This window comes from Hippopotamus amphibius, chromosome 2, assembly GCF_030028045.1.
Source record: "Hippopotamus amphibius kiboko isolate mHipAmp2 chromosome 2, mHipAmp2.hap2, whole genome shotgun sequence".
Classification (NCBI taxonomy): Eukaryota; Metazoa; Chordata; class Mammalia; order Artiodactyla; family Hippopotamidae; genus Hippopotamus; species Hippopotamus amphibius.
This window is the reverse complement of record NC_080187.1, coordinates 174,087,883-174,115,562: the sequence shown is the minus strand read 5'-3', so window position 1 is coordinate 174,115,562 and position 27,680 is coordinate 174,087,883. Positions and strand designations below refer to the sequence as shown.

The following is a 27,680-nucleotide window of genomic DNA, read 5'->3' as shown; positions in this document are numbered from 1 at the left end:
TTTTTCTTCTCTGATTGCTGTGGCTAACACTTCCAAAACTATGTTGAATAACAGTGGTGAGAGTGGACACCCTTGTCTTGTTCCTGTTCTTAGAGGGAATTCTTCCAGTTTTTCTCCATTGAGAACAATGTTGGCTTTTGGTTTGTCATATATGGCTTTTATTATGTTGAGGTAATTTCCTTCTCTGCCCATTTTCTGCAGAGCTTTTATCATAAATGGATGTTGAACTTTGTCAAAAGCTTTTTCTGCATCTATTGAAATGATCATATGGTTTTTATCCTTCAATTTGTTGATATGATGTATCACGTCGATTGATTTGCGTATATTGAAGAATCCTTGCATCCCAGGGATAAACCCCACTTGATCGTGGTGTATGATTTTTTTAATGTGCTGTTGCAGTCTGTTAGCTAGTATTTTGTTGAGGATTTTTGCATCTATATTCATCAGTGATATTGGTCTGTAGTTTTCTTTTTTTGTGACATCTTTGCCTGGTTTTGGTATCAGGGTGATGGTAGCTTCATAGAATGAGTTTGGGAGTGCTCCGCCTTCTGCAATATTTTGGAAGAGTTTGAGAAGGATAGGTGTTAACTCTTCTCGAAATGTTTGATAGAATTCGCCTGTGAATCCATCTGGTCCTGGGCTTTTGTGTGTTGGGAGATTTTTAATCACTGCCTCAATTTCTGTACTTGTGATTGGTCTGTTCATGGTTTCTATTTCTTCCTGGTTCAGTCTTGGAAGATTGTATTTTTCTAAGAATGTATGCATTTCTTCCAGGTTATCCAATTGATTGGCATATAGTTGCTTGTAGTAGTCTCTCATGATGTTTTGTATTTCTGAGGTGTCCGTTGTGACTTCTCCTTTTTCATTTCTAATTCTGTTGATTTGCTTCTTCTCCCTTTTTTTCTTGATGAGTCTGGCTAATGGTTTATCAATTTTGTTAATCTTCTCAAAGAACCAGCTTTTAGTTTTATTTATTTTTCTTATGGTTTCTTTCCTTTCTTTTTCATTTATTTCTGCTCTGATCTTTATGATTTCTTTCCTTCTGCTCACTTTGGGGTTTCTTTGTTCTTCTTTCTCTAGTTGTTTGAGGTGTAAGGTTAGGTTGTTTATTCGATCATTTTCTTGTTTCTTAAGGTAGGACTGTATTGCTATAAACTTCCCTCTTAGAACTGCTTTTGCTGCGTCCCATAGGTTTTGGGTTGTTGTGTTTTCGTTGTCATTTGTTTCTAGATACTTTTTGATTTCCTCTTTGATTTCTGTAGTGATTCCTTGGTTGTTTAAGAGTGAATTGTTTAGCCTCCATGTGTTTGTATTTTTTGCAGTTTTTTTCCTGTAATTGATATCTAGTCTCATGGCGTTGTGGTCTGAGAAGATGCTTGATATGATTTCAATTTTCTTGAATTTGCTGAGGTTTGATTTGTGACCCAAGATGTGATCTATCCTGGAAAATGTTCCGTGTGCACTTGAGAAGAAAGTGTAGTCTGTCGTTTTTGGATGGAATGTCCTATAAATATCAATTAAGTCGAGATGGTCTAATGTGTCATTTAAAGCTTGTGTGTCTTTATTTATTTTCTGTTTGGATGATCTGTCCATTGATGTAAGTGGGGTGTTCAAGTCTCCCACTATAATTGTGTTACTGTCGATGTCCCCTTTTATAGCTGTTAGCATTTGCCTTATGCATTGAGGTGCTCCTATATTGGGGGCATAGATATTTACCATTGTGATATGTTCTTCTTGGATGGATCCCTTGATCATTATGTAGTGCCCTTCCTTGTCTCTTTTAATAGTCTTTACTTTCAAGTCTAATTTGTCTGATATGAGTATTGCTACTCCAGCTTTCTTTTGACTTCCATTTGCATGGAATATCTTTTTCCATCCCTTCACTTTCAGTCTATATGTATCCCTTGGTCTGAAGTGGGTTTCTTGTAGGCAGCATATAGAAGGGTCTTGTTTTTGGATCCATTCAGCCAGTCTGTGTCTTTTGGTTGGAGCATTTAATCCATTTACATTTAAAGTGATTATTGACATGTGTGTTCCAATTACCATTTTCTGAATTGTTTTGGGTTTGTATTTGTCGGTGTTTTCCTTTTCTTGTGTTTCCTACTTAGAGAAGTTCCTTTAGCACTTGTTGTAAGGCTGGTTTGGTGGTGCTGAATTCTCTTAACTTTTGCTTGTCTGGAAAGCTTTTGATTTCTCCCTCAAATCTGAATGAGATTCTTGCTGGGTAAAGTATTCTTGGCTGTAGGTTTCTCTCTTTCAGGACTTTCAGTATATCCTGCCATTCCCTTCTGGCCTGCAGAGTTTCTGTAGAAAGGTCAGCTGTTATCCTGATGGGTTTTCCCTTATATGTTGTTTGTTGCTTTTCTCTTGCTGCTTTTAATATTTTTTCTTTGTGTTGAATTGTCGTTAGTTTGATTAATATGTGTCTTGGTGTATTTCTCCTTGGGTTTATTCTGTATGGGACTCTCTGTGCTTCTTGGACTTGGTTCATTATTTCCTTTCCCATGTTGGGGAAGTTTTCCACTAGAACCTCTTCAAATATTTTCACAGACCCTTTCTTGTTTTCTTCTTCTTCTGGGATGCCTATAATTCGAATGTTGGTACGTTTAAGGTTATCACTGAGGTCTCTGAGGCTGTCTTCTAGTCTTTTTATTTTTTTATCTTTTTCCTGCTCTGTGGCGTTTATTTCTTCCATTCTATCTTCCAACTCACTTATTCGTTCTTCTGCCTCAGTCATTCTGCTGGTTATAGCATCTAGAGTATTTTTAATTTCAGTTATTTTGTTATCCATTGCTGTTTGTTTTTCTGAGTTCTTATGAACTGTTTCTTGTACTTTCTCTAATTTGTTATCGAGATTTTGTATCATTTTTACTATCATTACTCTAAATTCTTTTTCAGGCATTTTTCCTATTTCCTCCTCATTTATTTGGTCTTGTGGGTTTTTTTCCTGCTCCTTTGCCTGCATGGTGTTTCTTTGTTTCCTCATGGTTGTCCAAGCTTTTGGGGTTGCTTGTCCTGGTGATAGAGGTGTTTATAGAAGACTGTCCAAGCCTCAGACTAATGTCCAAGTATTGGATTAGACGGATATTCAGTACTTATAGAGATAACCACCAAAAGTCCTTTTCCAGCTTCTAGAGGCTGCTCACATTTCTTGACTCACAGCCGCCTTCCTCCATCTTCAAAGCCAGCAACGTTGCATCTCTGCCCGTTTTACAGTAGTCACATCTCCCTCTGATTCTTCTCTTCTGTGTCTCTTACCATTTTAAGCACCCTTGTGATTACGTTGGGCCGACCTGGATAATCCAGGCTACTCTCCCTATTTTCAGGTCAGCTCTTTAGCAATCTTACTTTACTGATTTATTAATCAATAAATTACTTATAAATTAATTCTTTTCAAAAACCTAATTCCCATTTTATATCCAGCATAATATATTCATGGTTCCAAGGATTAGGACATGGACATCTTTGAGGGCCGCTACTCCTCCTACCGCATCATTCCTTCCCTATTTTTTAATATCTAAGTTTCCATAAGTCAGTTGTATGTTTGGATTTTCTATTATGTTCCATTGATATCTCTATCCGGACCTTTCTATAACATGCTTCTTCACTGAGTGTAGCATTACACTTTGTCTTAGTAACTGTGGAGGAAATACCTCTCCATTCTGTTTCAAAACTGAAGCCTTCCTGAAGCTCGAGATTATCTGTAGTATCAGATTTGGCCTCCAGAGGAAGATGCTACACAGCTTGAACTTGACAGAAAGCCAGAAAGCAGTCAGCCCTTTGGGGAAGAGCTTTATTTTGCGTGCCCTGCAAAAGTACTCACTGCTCTGTCAGGGTGACCACGTGGCTGAATCGTTTCCAGGAAAAACCTGCAGAAAGGAGCCTCCTGTTTCCTCACAGCTCAGACATGAAGCCCACCCTTATCTCAGTGCTGGTGATGATATGCACACTCCGTGAGTAAAGTCTTTTTTTAAATTCTATCTTTCTATGGTCTTCTGATTTAGACTCAGTTCAACAACATATTCTTCTCTGTCTACAAGACAATCTCTGATCCAGAATTGGTGTTACAGGAGGAGCAGGAGCCCAGACAGTGACTCAGCCTGAGGACCACCTCTCTGTCTTTGAAGGGTCCCTGGTGCAGGTGAAGTGCAATTACTCGTATATTGGGAGTCCTGTGCTCTTCTGGTATGTCCAGTACCCCAAACAACACCTCCAGTTACTTCTGAAACAGATCTCAAGAGAGAGCGTCAAAGGTTTCACAGCTGACCTCAACCAGGGTGAGGCATCCTTCCATCTGAAAAAACGATCAGCTCAAGAGGAAGACTCAGCGGTGTATTACTGTGCTCTGAGTGACACAGTGACTGGTTTTACAAAGGAAGCAGAGCACAAACCCCTTAGGAGTTACAGACAGTATTTCCAAGTTCCCTATTTGACTACAGTGGGGCATCTCTCTCTCTAGACGGACACTGAGTATACCTCTCAGATACAGAGCTGTTATCAGTTGTCAGTTAGCTATAGATAAACCTCAAAAATTTGTTCAAGCCATATACTCCATACATAGTAGTGTACATACATCAATCCCAGTCTCCCAATCCATCCAACCCCCGCACCCCACCCCCACTCCTGTGTCTGTATGTTTGTTCTCTATGTCTGTGTCTCTATTTTTGCTTTGCAAATAGGTTCATTAGGGAAATTCTCATTACCTACTCTGTATAAATCAATTTTAAAATAGTAAGTGTATTTATTCTAGATATTAGAACCTGGAAAAAATACTTTTGAAATGGAACTATGTAATAGCATAATAATTATTTTCTTGGCCCGAAGGGCTCCCCAGGTTTAAGTGGTGCAGTCCTTTCTCTCCAGCTTCTCTGCCACACCATCCACCCCCACGTGTGTTCATCACCACACACTGAAGACAGTTCCTTAAATGTAGGATACCGTTTCCTGACATGTGGTTGCTGATCTTCTGCAGCTAATGCCTTTCCTCTCGTGCACTTCATGGACTCATACTATCCAAATCAGGTGCAATGAGGAGAAAAGTCACAGCAATTTAAACAAGGAAAGTTTAATATAAAGAATTATTAACTAATAACAGGGCATTATTTACCAATGAGTAAATAGAACTCTAAGGAACATAAGAAAAGCATATGTAGGGAGACCTGTTATCTCTAAGACTAAGCCACAGGTCAGAGGAAAGTAACACATTTTAATACATACCTCCTTCTTCTATCAAGGCGATGACTCAGGCTTCATTGGGGAGAGTGTGGCTGTACCTGCTGGATGGGGAAGTTTACTGAGGTGCCCGAGAGAAAGGCTGTGGAGCAGGAGAACACCTCCCAGGGTTCCCGCACAATTTATAGGAAGCTGGCAAAGGAGTGCTGCTGCACTTGCTTGGGTGCTTGTGATACTTGCCAAGAAACCACCTGGGGGGCTGTCACTGAACGTTGCTGGAGGTGAGCATCACTGGTGTCCCACAGGATGGCCAAGCACGGCCGGAGCAAGAAGTGTGGAACACGTGGCAGGACCTGGGAGAGAAGCTGCTTCTTCCTGCAGCTTCCTTCCCGTTCCCTCTACTGACAAAGCTTAACCCATGCCAGCTGGCAAAGGAGAAAGGTTCACAAGGTCCATGTCCCGGGTCACCCTCCGAATCCATGAAGGGTGGATTTGTAATTGAAAGGCAATAAGTTGATAACTGGCACACCCCATCTTTCTTTCATACACACCCCTCCACAAACATTTCAACTTCCAAACAACAGTGAAATGACTCTATGTTTCCATCTAAGAAACTAAAGCTGTCTTTTGAACAAGTGAAGAAATTCTCATTCTTTCCCCCAAAATGAGGAGACCTGTAGTCCCAGCAGTCACCATGGATCACTGGCAGTATTAATTACTTCCTAAATTCAGAGGAAATTCCACTGAAAATGCTGTTTTACACCAACTAAATTGTAAAGTTAATCTCTGACAATTTGTATATAAAATAATTATGGTGAGGAGAAAGAAGAAGAAAGTGGCACTGTATACAAAGGAACACACACATATAAAGAGCAAAAAGAAAATATAGAAGACTACTACATTCTTTGATTCCCAATTTGGTCATGATACTGCAGTTGACATAGACGGCTTCTTTCTTTTATTACACATTTTATATTTCCCCTGCCCTCAGCCGTAACTGCAGTGAATTGGGTTACTCACCTATTGGTGTGACCCAAAACTTCATTCTCAATGATCTGAGTACTCAAAAATCTTGCCTTTTTATTGTTTGTTGTAATTTAACATTAACCTTTAGTATTGGGCATGGAAGTGCCAAGAGGCTCCCCAAGGAAATCTCCTGGGTTCCAGACATGGTCCTCTTCATATTTGTCGTGTAGCAGCAACCAAGTTCCTCTTTGGTAATTGGTATCAATCACTCTGGTGACTAGAGTAACCTCATTTTCTATTCACTGTCATGAGAGATATGTAGCCCAAATGGCCACATGGCAGTCTTATCTTCCAATTCAGTGAAACTATTGTTGTGTCCCCTGCTGAAAGCATTCTTCCTTTTAGAGAATAAGGCCTCCAAACCAATACAGCCCAAAGTTACAAACATTGGGAGTAAAAATACTGCTACTGGATTACAGGTAATAGGTGAGAGGTTCCACTCCCTGAGCCACTTCCTTGAGGCCTGGACTCATGCCTTCTGGCTATGTAGGAGACAACACCATATAATAGTCTCTGCTGTAAAGCATATGCTGCATCTTATAAGACAGAATCTCACCTTTTCAGTGAATTGTCTTCCAACTGGTGCTATGATGGACTCAGTAAGTCATTCTGCATTTCAACAGGCCAGCCACTTCTGGGTGATGGGGTATGTGGTAAAATAAATAATTCCATGGGCATGGGCCCACTGCTGTAATCTTTCACTGTGAAAATAGTTTCTTCCTCAGAAAAATGCTGTGGGCAATACCTGATGAAATTGTTCATTCTGTGAGTTTGTAAGAATGATGCTGGCAGAGTACAATAAGCGAGGAAGACAAATCCATATGCAAATCCATGTGTCTACTCCAGAGAGAACAAATCTCAGCCTTCTCCAACACTGAAGATGTCTAATGCAATCACCCTGTCATCAGGTATCTGGTCAGTCTCTCTGGGGAATGACACCATATCAGGGGCTCAGCATTAGTCTCTGGTTGACAGATCAGCACTGAGAGTAGCATTAGCTAGGTCAAACTTGGTAAGGGGAAATCAATGTTTTTGAGCTCATGCATAACTTCCATTCCTGCTAGCAAGGCCACTTTGTTCATGGGATCACTGACCAAGCATTGAGGTGGCTGGGGAAAGATGCTGACACACCCGTAGAGTGCATCATTATGTCTATTATTAAGAGCTTTCATTTCCCTTGGTCAGTATCCACAGAGACCATAGTTATCTTGATAGTCTATGCCCATTCTGAGAGGTCCATTCAGATACCTCTTTCCTAGATTTCCTCATCACTAATCTTCCAAGCCTGTTCCTTCCAAGTCTCTTACCATCCAGAAAAATCATTAGCAACTGTCCAAGAATCACTGTACATCAGTACTTCTGACCATCTCTCACTCCAGATAACATGGATAACTAAACTAAAATGTAATCACCTGATGGTTTAGATGGGTTGTCCTTCACCTGCATCCCTCAGTGGGGCTATAGTGCTAGTTTTCTCTGGTACCAATATAATGTACAAATCCATATGAAAAATAGGCTTGATTTTCTTCTTCCTCAGCTAACTGATTATAAAGAACTCCCCAGGAGGTTATAGGCATGGTTAAGGCAGAGTAGACAAAACAAGAAAAGTTTATGTCAAAGGAATCTGAGTCACTTATTCAGATCAGCTTACCTGGACCTTCTGGGGCTGCCTGAGCCCAGTCTCTTAAATACCGTTTCCACTTGATGATAGTTGCTGCTGGGCATGACCAACACTGGGGTGTGTAGGTTGGACAACACTTGGTTCATGATGGAAGTTCAGGCTGCATGGTCACTTGTTTTTCCTAAGTTAGATATTCAGACTTTGCCAAGGTCAATTAGCAAGTCAGAAGCTGCTTCTCAAAAGGAGAGTCATTAATTAAAGAAAAGGGCATATACCCCCCACCCCCCCACTGCTAGAGGACTATACTGCGATTCTCCTGTTGGTGGTTCCCATCTCTCCATCCTAGTTGCCATGGAAACTCCATGGCATCATTTTTGGATTTGCTGGATCATAAGACCAAAGTGATGAAGCAGATAGCACTGAAATGTTCCTTCCTCTGCAATTTTTGGGAATAGTTTGAGAAATATGAGTGTTAACTCTTCCTTAAATGTTTGGTAGACTGCTTAATAGCTTTTGAGTCCAGTTCTCTTACGCTGTGGGAGATTCTGAGGCAAACTCAATACTAATTAACTTATTCCTTTTGTACTTAATTCAGCCAGAGTCAGTTTCTGTTACTCACAAATAAGAACCCAGACTTATATACAATCTCATCCAGCATTAGGCAAATTAGGAAATAAAAAAGAAAGCTCATAAATAAAATATCAGAAGTGATTGTAAGAAACCTAACAGTGCGCCTCAGAGGTATTCTGTAAACTCTGGGCACCAATGTTCTTTCTTAATTGAGTTTTTATGTGAATTAAACTGTATCTGTTCTTACTCTAGGCTGGAACCGGAGTTCAATAAAGGCAGAGACTAGAATAGCTGTGTAACTTCTTCTGAGTCAGCTCTAACACACGTCATCTTCCACAGCCGGCTCTGTTAGCAGACGATGCTGCCACCACACGATGGCAGTGCCTCTCCCTCCACAGACTCAGGGTTTGAAATCCACATGTTTGTATTGAAAGCAAAGGATTGAGCTTCCTCTGATTGGCTGGGTAAGAAACCTGAGACTCTCTCTGGGATCCAGAGGGACTAGAGAAATATACTCAGAAAAAAGAGCTGGACTGAGGAACCTGGCTTCATTTCAGGCCCCAGCGCTGAGTCTTCTGTGATCCCAACAAGGAAGAATGGAGAAACTCCTGGCCATATCTTTGGTGATTCTGTGGCTTCAACTGGCAAGTGAGTTGGGGGTCTTGGTGATAGGAAGAGGGTGACCAAATTTCAGAGCCCACAAGGCCTAGGGGCAAAATCTTCTTGCCAATTGGGAAATGTACCCCCAAATTATGTAAGGAAATGCAAACACTGGAGAGTGAAAGTGCAGTGACTGACTCCTGGCCTCTGGTCTTGTATTTCTGCCTAGGAGTGAGTAACCAACAAGAAGAACAGAACCTTCAGGCCCTAAGCATCCTGGAGGGTGAAAATGCCACCATGAACTGCAGTTATAAAACTGCTATAACTGTCTTACACTGGTACAGACAGGATTCAAGGAGAGGCTTTGTCCATCTGATTTTAATACGTCCAAATAAGGGAGAGGAACGCAGTGGAAGACTACGAGTCACGCTGGACAACTCCATCAAAAGCAGTTCCTTGTCCATCACGGCTTCCCAGGCTGCAGACACTGCTACTTACCTCTGTGCTACAGATACACAGTGCTCACCAGGCATCTGCAGCCCCAACACAAACTCTGCCAGAGCTGCCTCTTAGAAGCCGCAACAGTGTGTAGAGTTGGTGGTTATGTCTTCCCACAAAGGAGAGTCTACAAACAGCTGGCACCACGAAAGGGAGGCCCTCTCAAATTCCTGATATTTCTGGCAACATGTTAGACTAGGGTAAAGGGCATGGAATTTAGAACGGGAAACTGAAATGCCAGGTTCAGCTCTGCCCGTCCTGGCCCCCTGTCCTTAGGCACATCACCAGTGTAGCAGCTTTCACGTTCCTCACTTTAAACAAAGGATTTGGACAGATGAGCCTAAAGAACCCTTCAAGCTCTAATTTTACCAGGTCCCTTGTGGAGGATGAGGAAGGACTTCTCAGTATGAGAAGGTCTCATCTGTTACATGTGCAGCCCCCTCAAGACGTAGGTGGGGCTTTAAGATGCGTGAGGTGATTTTTGCATTTCTCTAATTCTTGTACAGAAAACAGTAGATTCATCAGACACTAGAGTTAAAAAGGATCTTAGGACTCTTTCAACCAAACTTTTCAATTTAAAGCTGAAAAGTGAAAACATTGTGTAATAATAGACACAAAGATCTGAATCTCTGGAGTGGTAGACACAAAGATCTGAATCAGATTCAGCCAGTTACCAGCTGTGCGATTCCCAAGCTTCAGTTTCTCCAGTAAAGAGGTGGGAATTGATCAGAAAGTCATAATTTTCCTCATACAAGTGAAAGATGTATATTCTCTGATACCAGGTCCTAAAATGTTTTTTGAAAGTGGATACTTCTATTATCAAATATATAACTGTTTTCCATCCATTTTATTCTTGCTTCTGCTGAGAATAGTTTTCTCAATATAGTTTTGATGCTACTGAAAATGTGTTTGTGGAGAAAGTTAGGGCAGTTATATTTATGTGATGCTTGGTGGAAAAATTGGGAGAGGGCAGGGGAAAGGTTGGTAGGATGGTGGTTCCCACACGCCAGACCTTAAACCACCAACACCACCTGTATCAGAATCACCTCGAACACCTTTGAGGATCTGGGTTGTTAGGAGTTTATCAATCAGACTGTGATGCAAAGATGAACTGTATTTTTAATGAACATAACCTATATCAGTTAGAGATCGATTCAGCTTCATCTTACAAAAAACTCAAATTATACTGTTTTTAACAAGGTGGAGTTCACTTTCCTCTCATATAAAGAAGCTCTATCATGTGTATCATATGCAGTCCATCATCTTATGAGGAATCAAGTGTCTTCTTTCTAGCTCACTGCCTCTTGTCCTTAAAGTGTCATGTTTGTTTATATACTTTGCAGAAACTGCTGGAGATCCACACATGCTATGCATCTTCCAGGAAGAAAGAAAGAGAACGTCAAGGGGCAAATAAGAACATGCGGGTCAAGTCAATTATTTCCAGAAACGCCACCCACAGCTTCTACTTACATTTCATTCACCAAAGTGTTATTGCATGTCCCCACCTTTCTCCCATCTGCAAAGGAGGCTGCGATGTGAGTGTTTTTTCAATCTCAGCATGGTGTCACTCACATCAAAATTGTGGTTCTATTAGTAAGAAATAGGAGAGAATGGGCATTCTACAGGCAAATAGCAATCTCTGCTGTACCCTCAGTTTAGGATATATTACAACTCATGGGTTTGGGGGTTTTGGTTTTTTTTGGTTCATAGTTATTCATTTTTGAAATACTATATCCAATCTATCTCCTAGTTCTGTTGTTTTTGCTTCCTAAAAGTCTTCCAGAAGAGGTCAGAACCCCCACAACCCAATTCACCTCCACAATCCTAATTAAAAATCCATCTTAGTCCTTTGCTCCCCAGAACACTTGACACACCCCATCCCTCTTCAATGTAGTCCTTTGGACCATAGTGAGGGTGAACCTGTCAGAGTGCAGATTTGAGTATGTCAATCTTCTGGATCCTCATTTGCTGTTAGAATAAAGAAAAACTTCTTAATATGACCTATAAAACCTTGCAGAGTTTAAGATCTTGCTACCTCTCCAACCTCATTTCACAATGTACTCCTAATCCCTCTCCCTCTTTATCTCTGTCTTTCTCTTCAACAATACTGCTATTATTACTTAAGTTTTATAAAAGCATCATTTTCCTCCTATAGCAATTTCCTCCTTCATAGCAATTTTTGGTGATTTCTTGTTCTTTTTCTGTTTCCTAAATTTTTTTCCTCCTTTCAAAAGAGGAAAAAACAACAACAGTAAATGCCTATTCATCCTTGTACATCTGTCCAAGAGTCAGTAGCTGAAGGAAATGCAGTGGACATTTTTAGAATTATAGACCTCTGCATTTTCAAATGTGCAGTTTCTCCTTTATTTCTTTGATTATTTGATTAAGATCTATTTTCACTACTACTCTGTGAGCTCCTTAATAGTAGCCTCCATATCTGTGCCTCACCCTTGAAAATTCAGCATCAATATATCTTAGGCATTAGGGTCATCCAATTTCCTTCTTCTTTTCTATCCATTAACGTATTCTTTGTCTTCTCAAAAAGCTATGACCATGTTTAGTGAAAAAAAGAAATCTTTGGAGGTTTAAGGATAAATTCTTGTGGTAGAGCAGGGATTGGCAAAGTAAAGCCCACAGGGCAGAGCAGCCTGCCTCCTGTGTTTGTAAATAAAGGTTTATTGGAAACAACCATGCCTGTTTATCTATGCACTGACCATGGATGCTTTGTGCTATAGCCGCATAGTTGAGTAGTTGCGAGAGAGACTATATGACTTCAATACCTAAAGTATTTACTATTTGACCCTTTATAGAAAAAAAGTTTGCCAACCTCTGGGGTGTAGGAATTGCATGAGAATTTTTAGATTTGGAGTTTTTTGTTTGATGACAACAAATTAAATAATAAAGGCATATTTCTAATCATCCGCAAGGCCAACTTAGAATACTCCCCGTGGTGTGGGGGCTTTTGTGTTCTTTATGTCATTTTTATCAAATTAAAGACAAACGGAGTAATGGCACTTTACAAATAGAAGCATCACAGTTCTTTAAATGGGTAAAAGAGTTAAGAATATTTTTTAAACCTTTAAATGAATTTTTACTGAAGTATAGTTGATTTACAGTGCTGTTTTAGTTTCTGGTGTATAGCAAAGTGATTCAGTTATATATGTATATTATATATATATATATTCTCTTTCAGATTCTTTTCCACTATAGGTTATTACAAGACATTGAGTAGAGTTCCTTGTGCTATACAGCAGGCTTTGTTTGTTATCTGTTTTATATATAGTACTGTGTGCATGTCAGAATATTTTGGTTATGATATAGCACATGGTACTACAGCCAGGCCAAACTCCAAAGAACCTGCGCCACCACAGTCACTCCCGTGCTTCCATTGGAAGAGGAGGTATCACTCACATTCACTGTTTGAATGTGTCAACATCCATTATGAATAGCGGTAAATGCACAATATTTTTTTTCAGTGCTGATTTTTTGGTGCTTTATTAAATAATAGTTATATAACTCAGAGTTAAATTGATATTTTTCAATAGAAGGAAAAATATTCAAAATCACTAATCAGAGTAATTCAGACAATAGTACATTAAGCTCCAAATCATTCCAATCAAGTGACTTAATGAATGACACAATCTATAGCTTTCTTCTAATGAGCTTACACCAACTCTTTAGTTTCAGCAAAACATCACTCCTCACATTAATGTTTTAATATTAATTTTATTGATTTTATATCTTGCATGCATTTTTTTGTTTTGTTTGGTGATAGAGTAAAAACTGTGAACCTAAGAAGTTTATACTTAACTTCAGTTATGTGTGTATTAAGGTGCTATAATATTTTTAAAATAGTCAATATGCGACTGGCCCCTTATATGAAGATCTCTGTCTTACTCAGATTTAAGAAATACCCAATGTCCCTGTTATTCAGACCCTAGGCATGCCTCTGGGAGAAGCTGGTCTTACCAGGGTCCTGAGTCATATTTCTCATAGAGACTATACTTCATAAAAGATAATTGTACCCCCCAGACATGTCCACTCACTCACTTATTCACTCAGTTTTCAGATATTTTTGAAGCATTTGCTCTGAAGTAGTGTTCTGTATATTTTGAGAAATTGGCTACTGAGACTAATATGATTAAGATCCTGATCTCAGGAGCATCAAGCCTAGTTTGAAAAACAGCACACACATGATTCCAACATGATGTAGAAATGACAGTGATGTATGTGCATACAGGGTATGGTGGGAAACGAGGTGAGTGCTAACTCAGCCTGAAGGACTGGGTGAGGACTTCCACAAGGAGGTGGCATGTAAATTGGTTCTTAAAGAATGAATAGAAGTTACCTCGGCAAAGTTTTGGACCAGAACATTCTAAGCAGAGGGGGCTTATCCCCCAGTTCCAGGGGCTAGTGAGGAAATATGACAAGAAAAGATCTCAGTTCATGTTTTTTTTTGTTGTTGTTGTTGTTTGTTTTAACACACTCTCACTATACCTTAAGTTGCCTAAAATGAGCTTAATGCTCAGTGTGAACAGACATGAGATGCTGGGTCTGGAAAGCCTTAAGGGAACCATATGTCCCTGCATCTTAAAGGCAGAGGAATTACCCACTGTCGCAGCCTCAGGCACCATTGTGAAGTCTGAAGAAATTATTTGGTGCTTCCTTCCTGGAGCCCTAACCTCACCCCAGGTACCCCTTTCCCTTCTATGTCTATAACCTAGGCTCTATTTCACGGTAAATACCAAATTCAAAGATGTAAAGCAGGCTGCAGGGACAGAGGGAGAACGATGGAGGGTGCTGCTCCCTTCTGTCGATGGTTTGATATAAATTCATCTTTCATTTCTGAGCACATCTCTCTTTTTCACAGCCTGTGGCACGATCTTGTAAGGCTATTTGTCTTGCACAACTTGCAAGCCAAGATTTGCTTGAAGAGTCCAACAACGGATCAAGAAACTAGAGGAATAATTCTCTCAACTTTCATGTATCCCCAGACAAAACCTCCTGCTGTTTCTCAGCCTACCATGCTGTCTGCTTTCTGCTTAGGACTTGTGATCTTGTTGATATTGAGTGAGTAATGTTTATTCAAAATTTCTAAGATGCTCTGTTCCTTGATTTTAGGATGACTTTTCACCCCATCAAGCCAGAGACTGTCCCTCTTACATAACCAATGTAACAAAGTCTTTACTTTTTTTTTAGGAGGGACCCGTGGAGACTCAGTGAACCAGACAGAAGGCCCTGTTACCCTCCCCGAGGGGGTATCTCTGACTCTGAACTGTACTTACCAGTCCAGCTACTCAGTTTTTCTTTTCTGGTATGTCCAGGACCAAAACAAAAAGCCTGAACTCCTCCTCAAAAGCTCAGGAGAAAACCAGAATGTAGCCAGCAGAGGTTTTCAGGCCACTCATATTACAAGTGACAGCTCCTTCCACCTGCATAAACCCTCAGTGCAAACATCAGACTCGGCTGTGTACTACTGCGCTCTGAGGGACACAGTGAGAGGGGCTGCAGAGAGAGCTGAACACAAACCCAGAAGGCACAGGTGGGTCTGGCTGTGGGCAGCCCTGGGAGGGGGTATTATCTTCTCTCTCCAGTGTTCTATGCTAGAGGCACCCTCAAAGTACTTCCTGCTCTGATGCTCAGAGCCAAGAACCTTGGAATTCTTGGATTGCTCTACAGAGAGGAATCTGGGGAGGGACACTGTAAAGAGGAACCTAAGAGCTCTTCCCCAAAATGCCTTTTTTCAGCCCAGCCACATTCCCCCAGAGGGCACAGAATTCCTGGAAGTGACATTTGCTCTTGATATATGCTGAAATCTTTCACAACCTGTTCATGAAAATTCCCAGGGCACGTCGTTCGTGGATGACTGTATGATCTTGAAGCTAGTCCCTGGTTTTTATAATTCAGACCAGGGTTCGGTGTCTTGCTGAGTTTCACCTGAAGACACTCCATCTCCAGCGACTGGGACCTTTATTCTCTCTTCCCTTGACTTTTCCATCCTTTAAGGTTGCTCCAGAAATGCTGCTGCCTAAGTCCCAGGAGGAGAGCTTCCTGGCAAGATATTCCTTCTGTCAAGGGCTCTGAGGGTCAGAGCAGCCCTGTCAGTAAACACTGCATACATGGTGTGTCTTGCCTGCATTCAAATTGGGTATAGAATATCTTCTTTGCCAATTATCACCACATCTCAGGGAAAATAATTAATCTATCAGTCATATTTCAGATATATGGAAAAAGTGTTTATGCAGTCTTAAAATAATCTGTCTTGGGAGTGGAGTGAGCTTTTCCATCTGCTCCAAGAACCTAGGAGAATATATCACCCACTCCCAAAGCACAACCATCTCCACACTCCACTGCTCATTAGCAGGAATGTGGAGCCACTTTGGTTACTGCTCTGCATCCCCGCGAAAATTGTGCCCATTGCACAGTGTTCCCTCTGCATCTCTGCAGGCTGAACTCCTGTCTGCACCTCCAGGGACCAGACTTTCTGGAAGGAATGTAGGGGGCACAGCAGGTGAGAAGAGACGTGTGTTTTACTGCTGGGTATGCCAGGAGATGTGGCCTAGACACTGAATCATTGTCATTTCATCATTTATAGGCACAACTCTTAAAATGCAGAGTTTAATAGTTATAATAGTTTTAATGGTCCTGGAGAATGAAGTCACCACCCTCATCTAGCAAGATGGATGTCTGGACACCCACCTGGAAGCTGCCTTCTTCCCTAACATTCAGCACTCCTGCACAGTGGGTGTTGGGTACCTGAGCATTAGGAGATAAACATCTTGATAAATAGGCCAAAGAAAGGAAGAGGGAGATGGAAGAACAAAAATAAATGTAAACAGTGGAAATAAAGTATTCAAGCAGGTTTTATTCCCCTGGAGATAACTGCATCAGCTCTCTACTTCCAGTCTGATCCCTCATTCCACATGCCTGGGTCCAGGCTGCTAAGAGTACAGACAGGGCATATGATTTGTTTTACTAAATGCTCCTCACTCAACTGAAAGCAATTTGAGATAGGAATCATATCTGGTTTTGGTTTACACATCGTAGAGAACTCTATATTTCCAGAATGAATGCTTGAAACTAGGACTTCCTGAACATGTACAGTAGTTTAAGAGCACCTAGGTGATCTGCTGAGCCAGAGAGTCCTGCCAGCATGGTAACTCTCCTCACGACCCTAATTTTATTAAGGGTTAAAACAAAGTTCATTTTAACTGGTGAGAAAATCTATGTAGGCGAATATTTATCATTTGGGGAAGATTACTCTTGTGTTCAACTGACTTAGTCATAGCCATTGTTACTAGACTGACAGCACTGCCCTGAGAGCCTGTGTAAGGCAACATCACAGCTGACTGCAGAGACAAAGTCCCCGTGCCTGAAAATGGTTTATGTGAGCAAGGAACAATGTTTTGACCTCTTACTATAATACAGTCATACTTTGCATGAAGTAAACCCAATCCTAAAAAAAGAACAAGCTATGACATGACCCTGTTAAATCTTCTGCTGAGTTCACTTCACTAGCACAAAAAATTGCACAGGAAACCAGACAAACAAGCCAATGAACACTGAGCAAACAGTTCTTTCCATTGAGATTCCTGAATCCCTAATAAAAGCAATAAACAGGAGACATAAATATCACATATGTGCCTCTAGAATGAAGAGAGCCTGGCTAATACTATTAAGCCTCTAAACTTGGCTTTCAGAAATATACTTAGTTGAACTAAAACAAGAATGTAACAAGAAGGAAAAAGAAGGTGTTTCAAGAACCGAGATACCTAAGTAAGGTCACCTATCCCTCATAAGGCTCAAGGTGTAAGGCTGCTGTTATCCAAGTATGGTCCAGGGGCCCCTAAGGAGACCCTTTCAGGGACATTTCCCAAACTCAGTAAGTGTTCTCTCTTTTGTTGCAGATTAGTACTCAGCCCAAGATTCACAGTGACCTCCCACCCCCATCTTGCCATTATCTCTCTCTCTTTCTCTCTATTTTTTGTACATCCCTCCTTTCTGGTACACTGGTCCACATATTCTAGTTGTTTCAAGATCTCCAATCTCCTATTCTTTATCAATCCCACAGTGAGAGAGCTGGGCTATTTTTGGTAAATCCCTCCTGCACTGGTGCCTGGTAGCCACCTCTATGAAGGAAGCTGGACAATGTTGGGGCTCACCTCATCTGTTTTCCTTACCTCTGTGCTACCTGTAGTCAAGTGTCCAAAGATTGTTTCATATATTTGGTCCAGTTTTCCAGTTGGAAGGTCAACTCTCCCTTTATCAGTGAAAAAGAAGTCACAGTAATTTATTTTTATTGTATTTTACAAAAATGTCACTTCATGATGCATAGAGATAATAACCTTATATTTCACCCACACATTATTTGAGACCTGCCTTAGATAATGTTTCCACTATCGCATGTTGACCGAGTTTTCAGGAGGCGTAGAACTAATTCAGGTCAAGGACTTGGGGAGAGTAGGGAGCACTTTCCATGCACAGGGATCCTTCTCTTACCCATGGGAATCATGGAGATGTATGCAAGGAAGAAATCCTCTGACTATTTCACCTAAAAATTGTAACTGGGATTCTTTGCGAAGCTAGATATACCTATACCATGCAGAAAATTGTGGAAATAATAATTGAATATTTCCCTAGGCATGCTTGTATTTAGGGCTCTCTTCTTAAGAGTCCTGTCCAGTTCTTCTTTATCTATGCCTCAAGCTATTACCAGGAGGATTAGGTCAGACTTGGCTGTGGTGCAATTTTCAGGATGACCACCAGAGGGCGGGGCTTCCTACAGATGTGGTCCATGTCTGTATTCAGGCGCTGGTTTGACTTGCCTACTTTGTAGCCACAAGACAGATTACTGTTGCTGTGCAGAAGGGGGCTCTCAGTTTCTGAGTGAGGAGATTCTATAACATCCAGCTGCAGACTAGACATTAGATTTGGTATATTCTAGGGAGCAAGGATCATCTTCTTCTGCCAACATGATTTCTCCTACTCACTCAGTTCTTGCGATCTTCTTAATATTCAGTAAGTAACATTTTATCCTACATGTTCATGATTTTGCATTTTCCTGTAATTAGAGCTGTTAGTTTTCTTCTCTGGCTGAAAACTCTCCTCCAGTGCATTTCTACCATAACAAAGTGATTCTCTTGTAGGAGGGACCAATGGAGACTCAGTGAACCAGACAGAAGGCCCAGTGACTCTCTCAGAGGGGACTCCATTGACCCTGAACTGCACTTACAAGACCATTGATTCAGATCCCTATCTTTTCTGGTATGTCCAGCATCTCAGAGAAGCTCCTCAATTCCTCCTGAAGGGCTCGAAGGCAAACCCGAAGGCAGAGAATCGAGGTTTTCAGGCCACCCTTGTTACGAGGGATAGCTCCTTCCACCTGCATAAGCCTGCAGTGCAAACATCAGACTCGGCTGTGTACTACTGTGCCCTGAGGGACACAGTGAGAGGGGCTGCAGAGAGAGCTGAACACAAACCCAGAAGGCACAGGTGGGTGTGGCTGTGGGCAGCCCTAGGAGGGGGTATTATCTTCTCTCTCCAGTGTTCTATGCTAGAGGCACCCTCAAAGTACTTCCTGCTCTGATGCTCAGAGCCAAGAACCTTGGAATTCTTGGATTGCTCTACAGAGAGGAATCTGGGGAGGGACACTGTAAAGAGGAACCTAAGAACTCTTCCCCAAAATGCCCTTTTTCAGCCCAGCCACATTCCCCCAGAGGGCACAGAATTCCTGGAAGTGACATTAACTCTGTTCAATGATAGTTTAGCTGATATATGCTAAAATTTCTCACAACATGTTAATGAAAATTCCCAGGACACAATGTTCTTGGATGAATATATGATTTTGAATTAGTCCCTGGTTTTTACAATTCAGATCAGGATTGTGTGTTCTGCTGAGTTTCACCTGCAGACACTCCATCTCCAGTGACTGGGACCTTTATTCTCTCTTCCCTTGACTTTTCCATCCCTTAAGTTTGCTGCAGAAATGCTGCTGCCTAAGTAAGTTCCAGGAGGAGAGCTTCCTGACAGGATACTCCTTTTGTGAAGGGCTCTGTGGGTCAGAGCAGCCCAGTCAGTAAACACATCGTGCAGGGTGTGTCCTGTGTGCACTGTGCTGACACAGCTCTACCATCAACCTGTCATCACGGCAGCTCTTTGCAGACACTGAGTAATGATCCCAATTCTGGACTTGAGGGTCTGTGCTATGAGTCCATTCTGGACTCTGGACCTGAACATGACTATGTAACCTAACATATTATTTTTATCATTGTATCGATGTCTCTGATCTTCTGAAATGTGTCAGATTCAGTGGCCAAGCAAACACTCAGGTGTCTGTTTTTAAAGAGAGGAAGGCACACAGGGCTCTTGTTCACTGGGACCCCAAATGGTTAATATAATTCCTAATTTCTCCACACCAAAGGAACACAAAACAGACAAATGTGTGCCTGTTGCCTAAAACTGGAAGGCATGTAGCTCACCAAGAGAAATATGTCCTAACATTCTGGAGATTTCTGAACCTCATCTGTCCTTTATCCATCTTTCATGATCTGTGGGATTGACAGGAACGGATGCAGGTTTTGTGAAGCCTGATACTTCTTTGATTTCAGAGGCTCTACCTAAGAAAAGGAAAATAAAATTACAAATACAAGTTTCTGGGGCCCAGGGTAATAAGTGGTCCTGAAATACAAGCCGAATTTGCTTCATGGTAAAGCTGCTACTAGGATCCAAAAAGATCACTTAACACCAAAACATTATAATCATCTTATTTCACCCGCTGTTGGCAGGTTCTCTAACCCCCCGGCCTCTTTATACCTCAGCACTTGATCAATTACTAATATGAGTATTTTCAACTCTATCACTTTGTAAATAACAGCTTTACTGGGGTGGTTCACATATCACAAACTTCATCCTTTTACCTGTACAACTGAGTGGTTTTTAGCATGTTCACAGAATTGTGCAGTTGTCATACTATTTGATTCCAGAACGCCACCCCTCGAAGAAACCCTGTACCCATTAGCAGTCACTCCCATCTCCTGGTTTCCCCAGATGCTGGCATCCAATACGCTGCTCTCTGTTTGTATGGATTTGATGGTTCTGGGCATTTCCTAGAAATAGAATCATATAGCATATGGCCTTTTGTGCCTGTCCTCTTTCACATAGTATAACCTTTCCACGGCATGTTCATTTATAGTTCTTCATACTCCTTATGGCCACATAATAGTCTACTCTATGGTACCCCCTATATTCTTATCCATTTATCACTCAGAGATCATTTTGGTTGTTTCCACTTATTTGCTATTATGCTCCTAGGAGCACTCATGTACAGGACCTCTGTTACTCTAAACTCGAATATATTTTGAATTAGAGGTTTGGCTTTTTGTTTGTCTTGTTTGTTTTGTTTTGCTTTATTTGGTACCAACATTTCTTTATGGTTGTAAAATGAGTAAGTACAAGAGAAAATCCTCTTTAAGAATTATGATTTATGCTAACATGAGATATAATCATTTGAAGCTACAGCTACATTCATTCAAGAAAACTTTTTGAGCATCTACTCATATGTGTCCGTCATTTTAATAAGTTTGGGAATATAGTTTACATAACAGAGTCTCCTGCTTTAGGATTTTAGTGCGTTCAAATACCACACATGTCTTAATGCTTCTTTCCCAAATCATTTTATTCACTCCCTGAACTCTCTTTGTTCCCAAATATTTGTGGCACTGACAGTTTTATGGGCAATGGGCTAAGAATTTTTAATCTCTCCATACTTCTCTAGGTAGATACTACCAAATTTTCAACTTACAGATGAAAAATTGAGGTTTAGAGATGTTAAGTAACTTAATCAAAATTATATAACCAGTTAGGAGCAGAGCTTGTGTTAGGACCTCAATCTATCTGATGCATGACTAATATTATTAAGAACTACTTGATAGAACCATCAAGAATTCTGTCTTCTTTTTCATCAAAGTAAAATTGCATTCTTAGATGTTCATAATGTTTGAAGTCTTCACGTGATGGAAAAGAAGTTAATGCAGTAGTAAAATCTGTGCTTTACTCAATGGGCAATCACCAGAATTCACATATGTCCCCACACATTGAAGCAAAAAATATGCAGTCACCATATCCTACGTCCTTGAATCATAAAGTTGCTCAGATGTTCTCTGATTGAATAACCTGTTTATTCCAGGGGCCAAAGTGGAGCCGCAGTGTCTGTTAAAAGCAGACAGACAGGTATTTTGCCATGGAAATGAGGACTATATTTTTTAAATACAAACAAAAACACTTACTGTGACAAGTATGTCTCCGCATTGAGAGTGTAGGACACAGCATTTTCTGTTCTGCTACAGTATATATCTCATTAAACCTGATTCTTTTTTAGACAATTAGTAAATATGGGTGTGATGTCAATATGATGGGGCAATTTATTGATTCTCTGTGATTTTTCTAAGCATGTTAATAATTCGTGCCCAATCAAAAAGTATCAGGGAAATTTCCTCACAATAAAAAAGCCTCAAATCCAGTGTTAGCAGAGTTTGCTTTAATGGCATCAAGAATTTCTTGGGTTTTCAAGTTAAGGCTACCTTGTAAAGCTGAGAGTGAGGATAAAAAGAATGTGGGACTATCCTCACTGATAGTGTTAAACATATTGACTTATGAAGAATAATAACATTTAAAATGTTGATGAACCTGGTCTTACATGTTCTCCTGGACCTAAGTCTAGAGCAGTGAGACACAAGTCCCACCATCTAAGGCTGCAAAGAGTTTGCTGACTATGATGCAAGGGACAAATGTCAGGGGAGGCTGAAGTCTGCTGGTGTTTGTAATAGGATTTCTGTTGGTTTTGATGAATGCTTTGGCTCCAAAGTTGTATATTTTTAGGGTTTTCCCTCTCCCAAATCCACCATAATTAATGTGTGTGGTTTGGAAGAGAGGACATTTCACTCTGAGGAAGAGCTACCAATATGCTGATTGCAGCGTGCTGAGGGCAGTCACAGCCTCTGTCTGCCTTGGTAAGGACGGCCACACACACAGGACCCAGGCTCCTCTCTCAGTTCCCAGGTGGTGGGAAGGGGCAGATCATTGTGGTCTGATGAGTCTTGAAAGGGAGGCAATGGAATCAGAACATTGGGTCCTAAGCCACTTCATCCTTTATACCCTCAAGATTCCAAATAAAGGCTCAGGCTACATCTTTCCTCTTTCCTGCAGGATGTGGCATGTCCCAGAAGGTAACTCAAGCCTAGTCTGCAATTTCTGTGGTGGAGAAGGAGGCTGCAGCCTTGGACTGTGTATATGAAGCTAGCAGTTACAGTTATCATTTAGTCTGGTGCAAACCATCACCAAGAGGGAGAATGATTTTCCTTATTCATCAGGAGTCTTATAATGAGAAAAATACAACAGAGGGTCAATATTTTCTAAACTTCCAGAAACCAGCCAGCACCATCAGTCTCATCATCGCAGGCCTGAGCCTGTGGACTCAGTGATGTATTTCTGCACTCTGAGACACCACAGTGATGTGGGTTCCTGTGGGAGCCCCACAAAATCCTGGACATGAGACAGGGCCCCTGGGGAGATGCTCCAGCACAGACAGGAAGAGGCAGGGGCTGTGTCAGCACAGGTGGGGTTTGGCAAGGAAACCTTCCTTCAATTCATATAGAATGTCTAGATACATCATTCATTAAAAGCATATGTTCCTTCTACTCTTTACAATAGATTAGGATGGAATATGTAACACATTAAAATTATAAAACAAAAAAGGGCAACAAGAAAATCTTTTAACTTGTACTACTTTTATTGAGCTGGTGAAATTAATTAGCGTCAGACCAAATAGACACTTCTGTTGATGAGTTGTTAAACCTTCAGAATCACTCGTATGTACATGCATTCATTATCACTTTGAGTGCTTTAATCTACTTGTAATAAAATGCCTTTCACTGATTTTTTGTTAAAAATACTATCATTACTCATGAGATAGAATAAATTATTTAATTGAGATTTCTTTCCATAACCATCCTAATGACCTCTTGCACAATAGAATAGATTTGGAATGTTCCTCAAACTTGCTCCTTTTGGCTCCTCTCTTTTTGTGACATGATGATGATTTTTAAAAAGCATCTAAATATGTGGCTCTCATTTAGAGGTTGGCTAAAAGGGAGATATTTCAAGTGGAATTGTCCTAACTGTTGAGTCTCTTGCCCTCCTCTTCCCCTCCAGCAGCCTGGGCCAGAGTGGCAGCTGCCATGACAACTAGCTCCTGTCTGGTCTTGTCCACTGTCTACTTCCTGTCCAAACATATCTGATCTGTTTTTTTTTTAACAGAGGTTATAACAAGTGCTCAGGAAGAAGAATTTTTACATTTTGCTTCACACACATGTTTAAATGCCCTTCAATAGTTGTCAATATTTAAAAATCAGACGTCACATTAAAAACTGAATGTCTAGCTTCTCTTTAAAAGATCTAGAAGACAAGATCCTCTGGGGTAGAGGTCAAATGTTCTGTTTGAATACATAATGCCTTGGATATAGACTCATTTTATATTTAAAATCCATGCAAATGTAGCAATCACAACATGAATTAGTCTAAAGGTAAAATTTTAAATCATTAGTTATAACACAGATGCTGATTCACAAACAAATCTGAATTAACACCTCATGGAGCTATGCCTGTTTTTTCCCTGTGATTTTTTTCTTCACAGCATGTATCACAGTTTGAGAAACTCCCATATAGTTTATTCATTATTTCTTACTTTTATGGTAAACACTGGGGAAACATAAGCAAGACAGATGTGATTCCTGCCTCTATGGAGATCATGTTCCAGTGGCTGTAGTGGTATCCAGTACAGGACAGTAGGCAGAAAGGACATTAAACCACAAACACACTGTGTGACCTTAAGCAAGTTGTTAACTTTGAAACTCTGTCCTCATCTGTCAATTGTAGAGGTTTAGTTAGGAAGTTGCTGTCGAATAGCTCTTTCCAAAATTTTACTTTCCCCAAAGGAACACTTAGTTCCCTGTCCTTGTTGAGTTCCTAAGATCTTCTAGCTACTCCCCTTATCTGAGAAAGGACTATTAGTTGTTGTAGAAATTACCAAGAGGCTTCACACATTGCATGACTGTGTAAGAGTACTAACAAGATGCCACGGGTGCAGGAAGAGAGCAGAGTGATATGGGATGTTACCTACATCTGATACATCAGAGATGCTGTTCTATGTAGCTGGATAGGAGGATGTGGGAGGGGAGAGGAAAGCAGGAGGGAGGGAAGAACAGGTGCAAACTCATAAGTGAAATGTTTTTTATTTCAATTTGATGTTATTGGTTTTTTTCTCAAGACATTAGACAAACTTTCTCTCCTCAGCTTGGCAGAATCAGGAAATGTAGAAGGCCATTGGCAAGCATGAGGTCACACTTAACTTTGACTACCTGGCTGGACCTCCAGTGGACACAGCTCCTCCTGTGATGGACTAAGGAAGGTTGAGAGACAGATGTTCTAGTCACAGGGATGCCAAAGATGCCTTGTGAGATGGTCAGTGGTTGCTCATTTACTTGTCTGTGTCTTTACTGGTTTGAAAGCACTTTGAGAAAATGGATCATGTTTTGATTCCTTTTCCTAACTCTAGTGGCCAGCACAGGGCTTGAGATATAACAGATGCTCAATAAAAGTGTATTCCTTGGAGAGGGGGAAACATCTCTTGTAAAATGAAGGTGATTTACCTGGTCCTAGAGAAACCCAGAACATTATCACTGGGAATGTCTTTTCAATATCAGAGAGTTCCATCTGGTGCAGGGTTGCAAATGAAAAGGTCATAGGTGCCAAGAATAGAATGAAAATGAATGTGGTTGTCTAAGTGTTTTTTTTTAAAATACATTTTATTTACATATAAGCTATCAAATTGGTGACCATGTGTATTTATATTTAGTCAAATGAATTTCTCAACCCTGTTTTAGCACAACAATAGTGATAAACATTGGTAGAGGAGTTAATGTGGATAATTGCCCACTTCAGCTACTACTGCTGACAGATAAACCCCTAGTAAAGAAATGACTGCAGTCAAGAGCATAAACACAACACCCCAGGGATTTTCAAAGTCTTAATCAAAATTGCTTTTGCTAAGTCATTTTTTAAAGCTCTTTATTGGAATATAATTGCTTTACATTGTTGTGCCAGTTTTTGCTGTACAACAAAGTGAATCAGCTGCATTTACACATATATCTCCATATGCCCTCCCCCTCTGGACTCCTTCCCACCTTCCCTATCCCAGTCCTCTAAGTGATCACCCATCATCAAGTTGATCTCTCAGTGTTATGCAGCAGCTTCCCATTAGCTATCTGTTTTACAGTTGGTAGTGTATACATGTCAACACTACTCTCTCACTTCTTCCCAGCTTCCCCTTACCCCCCACAACCCCCCCGCCCTGTGTCCTCTAGTCAGTTCTCTACATCTGCATCTTTATTCTTGTCCTGTCACTGGGTTCCTCAATACCATTTTTTTTTTTTAGATTCCATATTTATGAGTTAGCATATGGTATTTTTCTCTTTCTGGCTTACTTTGCTCTGTATGACAGACTCTAGATCCGTCTACCTCACTCTAAATAACTCCATTTTATTCCTTTTTATGGCTGAGTAATATTCCATTGTATATATGTGCCACATCTTCTTTATCCATTCATCTGTTGATGGGCATTTAGGTTGCTTCCATGTTCTGGCTATTGTAAATAGTGCTGCAATAAACATTATGCTACATGTTTCTTTTTGGATTATGGTTTTCTCTGGGTATATGCCCAGTAGTGGGATTGCTGGGTCATATGGAAGTTCTATTTTTAGTTTTTAAGGAACCTCCATACTGTTTTCCATAGTAGCTGTACCAATTTACATTCCCACTAACAGTGCGGGAGGGTTCACTTTTCTATACACCTTCTCCAGCATTTATTGTTTCTATATGTTTTGATGATGACCATTCTGACCGGTGTTAGGTGATACCTCATTGTGACTTTGACTTGCATTTTTCTAACGATTAGTGATGTTGAGCATCTTTTCATGTGTTTGTTAGCCACCTGCAAGTCTTCTTTGGAGAAATGTCTATTTAGGTCTTCCACCTATTTGTGGATTGGGTTATTTGCTTTTTTGATATTGAGCTGCATGAGCTGCTTGTATATTTTGGAGATTAATCCTTTGTCTGTTGCTTCATTGGCAAATATTTTCTCCCATTCTGAGGGCTGTCTTCTTATCTGGTTTATGGTTTCTTTTGCTGTGCAAAAGCTTTTCAATTTCATGAGGTCCCATTTGTTTATTTTTGATTTTATTTCCATTATTCTAGGAGGTGGGTCAAAAAGGATCTTGCTTTGATTTGTGTCATAGTGTTCTGACTATGTTTTTCCTCTAGGAGTTTTATAGTGTCTGGCCTTACATGTAGGTCTTTAATCCATTTTGAGTTTATTTTTGTGTATGGTGTTAGGAAGTGTTCTAATTTCATTCTTTTACATGTAGCTGTCCAATTTTCCCAGCACCACTTATTGAAGAGGCTGTCTTTTTTCCATTGTATATTCGTGCCTCCTTTGTCAAAGATAAGGTGCCCATATGTGTGTGAGTTTATCTCTGGGCTCTCTATTCTGTTCCATTGATCTATATTTATGTTTTTATGCCAACCATACTGTCTTGATCACTGTAGCCTTGTAGTATAGTTTGACGTCAGGGAGCCTGATTCCACCAACTCCATCTTTGCTTCTCAAGATTGCTTTGGCTATTCGGGGTCTTTTTGTGTTTCCATACAAGTTGTAAAATTTCTTGTTCTAGTTCTGTGAAAAATGCCGTTGGTAATTTGATAGGGATTGCATTGAATCTGTAAATTGCTTTGGATAGTACAGTCATTTTCAAAATGTTGATTCTTCCAATCCAAGAACATGTTATGTCCCTCCATCTGTTTGTATCGTCTTTGATTTCTTTCATGAGTGTCTTATAGTTTTCTGCATACAGGTTTTTTGCCTCTTTAAGCAGATTTATTCCTGGGTATTTTATTCTTTTTGTTGCAGTGGTAAATGGGAGTGTTTCCTTAATTTCTCTTTCTGCTCTCTCATTGTTAGTGTTTAAGAATGCAAGAGATTTCTGAGCATTAATTTAGTAACCTGATATTTTACTAATTCATCGATTAGTATTAGCAGTTTTCCGGTAGCATCTTTAGGGTTTTTTATATATAATATCATGTC

At 40.4% G+C, this 27,680-nt stretch overlaps 2 gene segments (V, D, J or C); both read left to right on the top strand.

The window, feature by feature from the left end:
• Positions 1-3,850: 3,850 nt before the first annotated feature.
• On the top strand, positions 3,851-4,459 carry LOC130844624 (T cell receptor alpha variable 16-like). The segment is given in 2 exon segments: positions 3,851-3,953; positions 4,071-4,459. Coding segments are annotated over 2 exon segments (435 nt in total).
• Positions 4,460-8,985: 4,526 nt separating this feature from the next.
• LOC130844623 (T cell receptor alpha variable 17-like) lies at positions 8,986-9,562 on the top strand. The segment is given in 2 exon segments: positions 8,986-9,037; positions 9,219-9,562. Coding segments are annotated over 2 exon segments (396 nt in total).
• Positions 9,563-27,680: the final 18,118 nt, after the last annotated feature.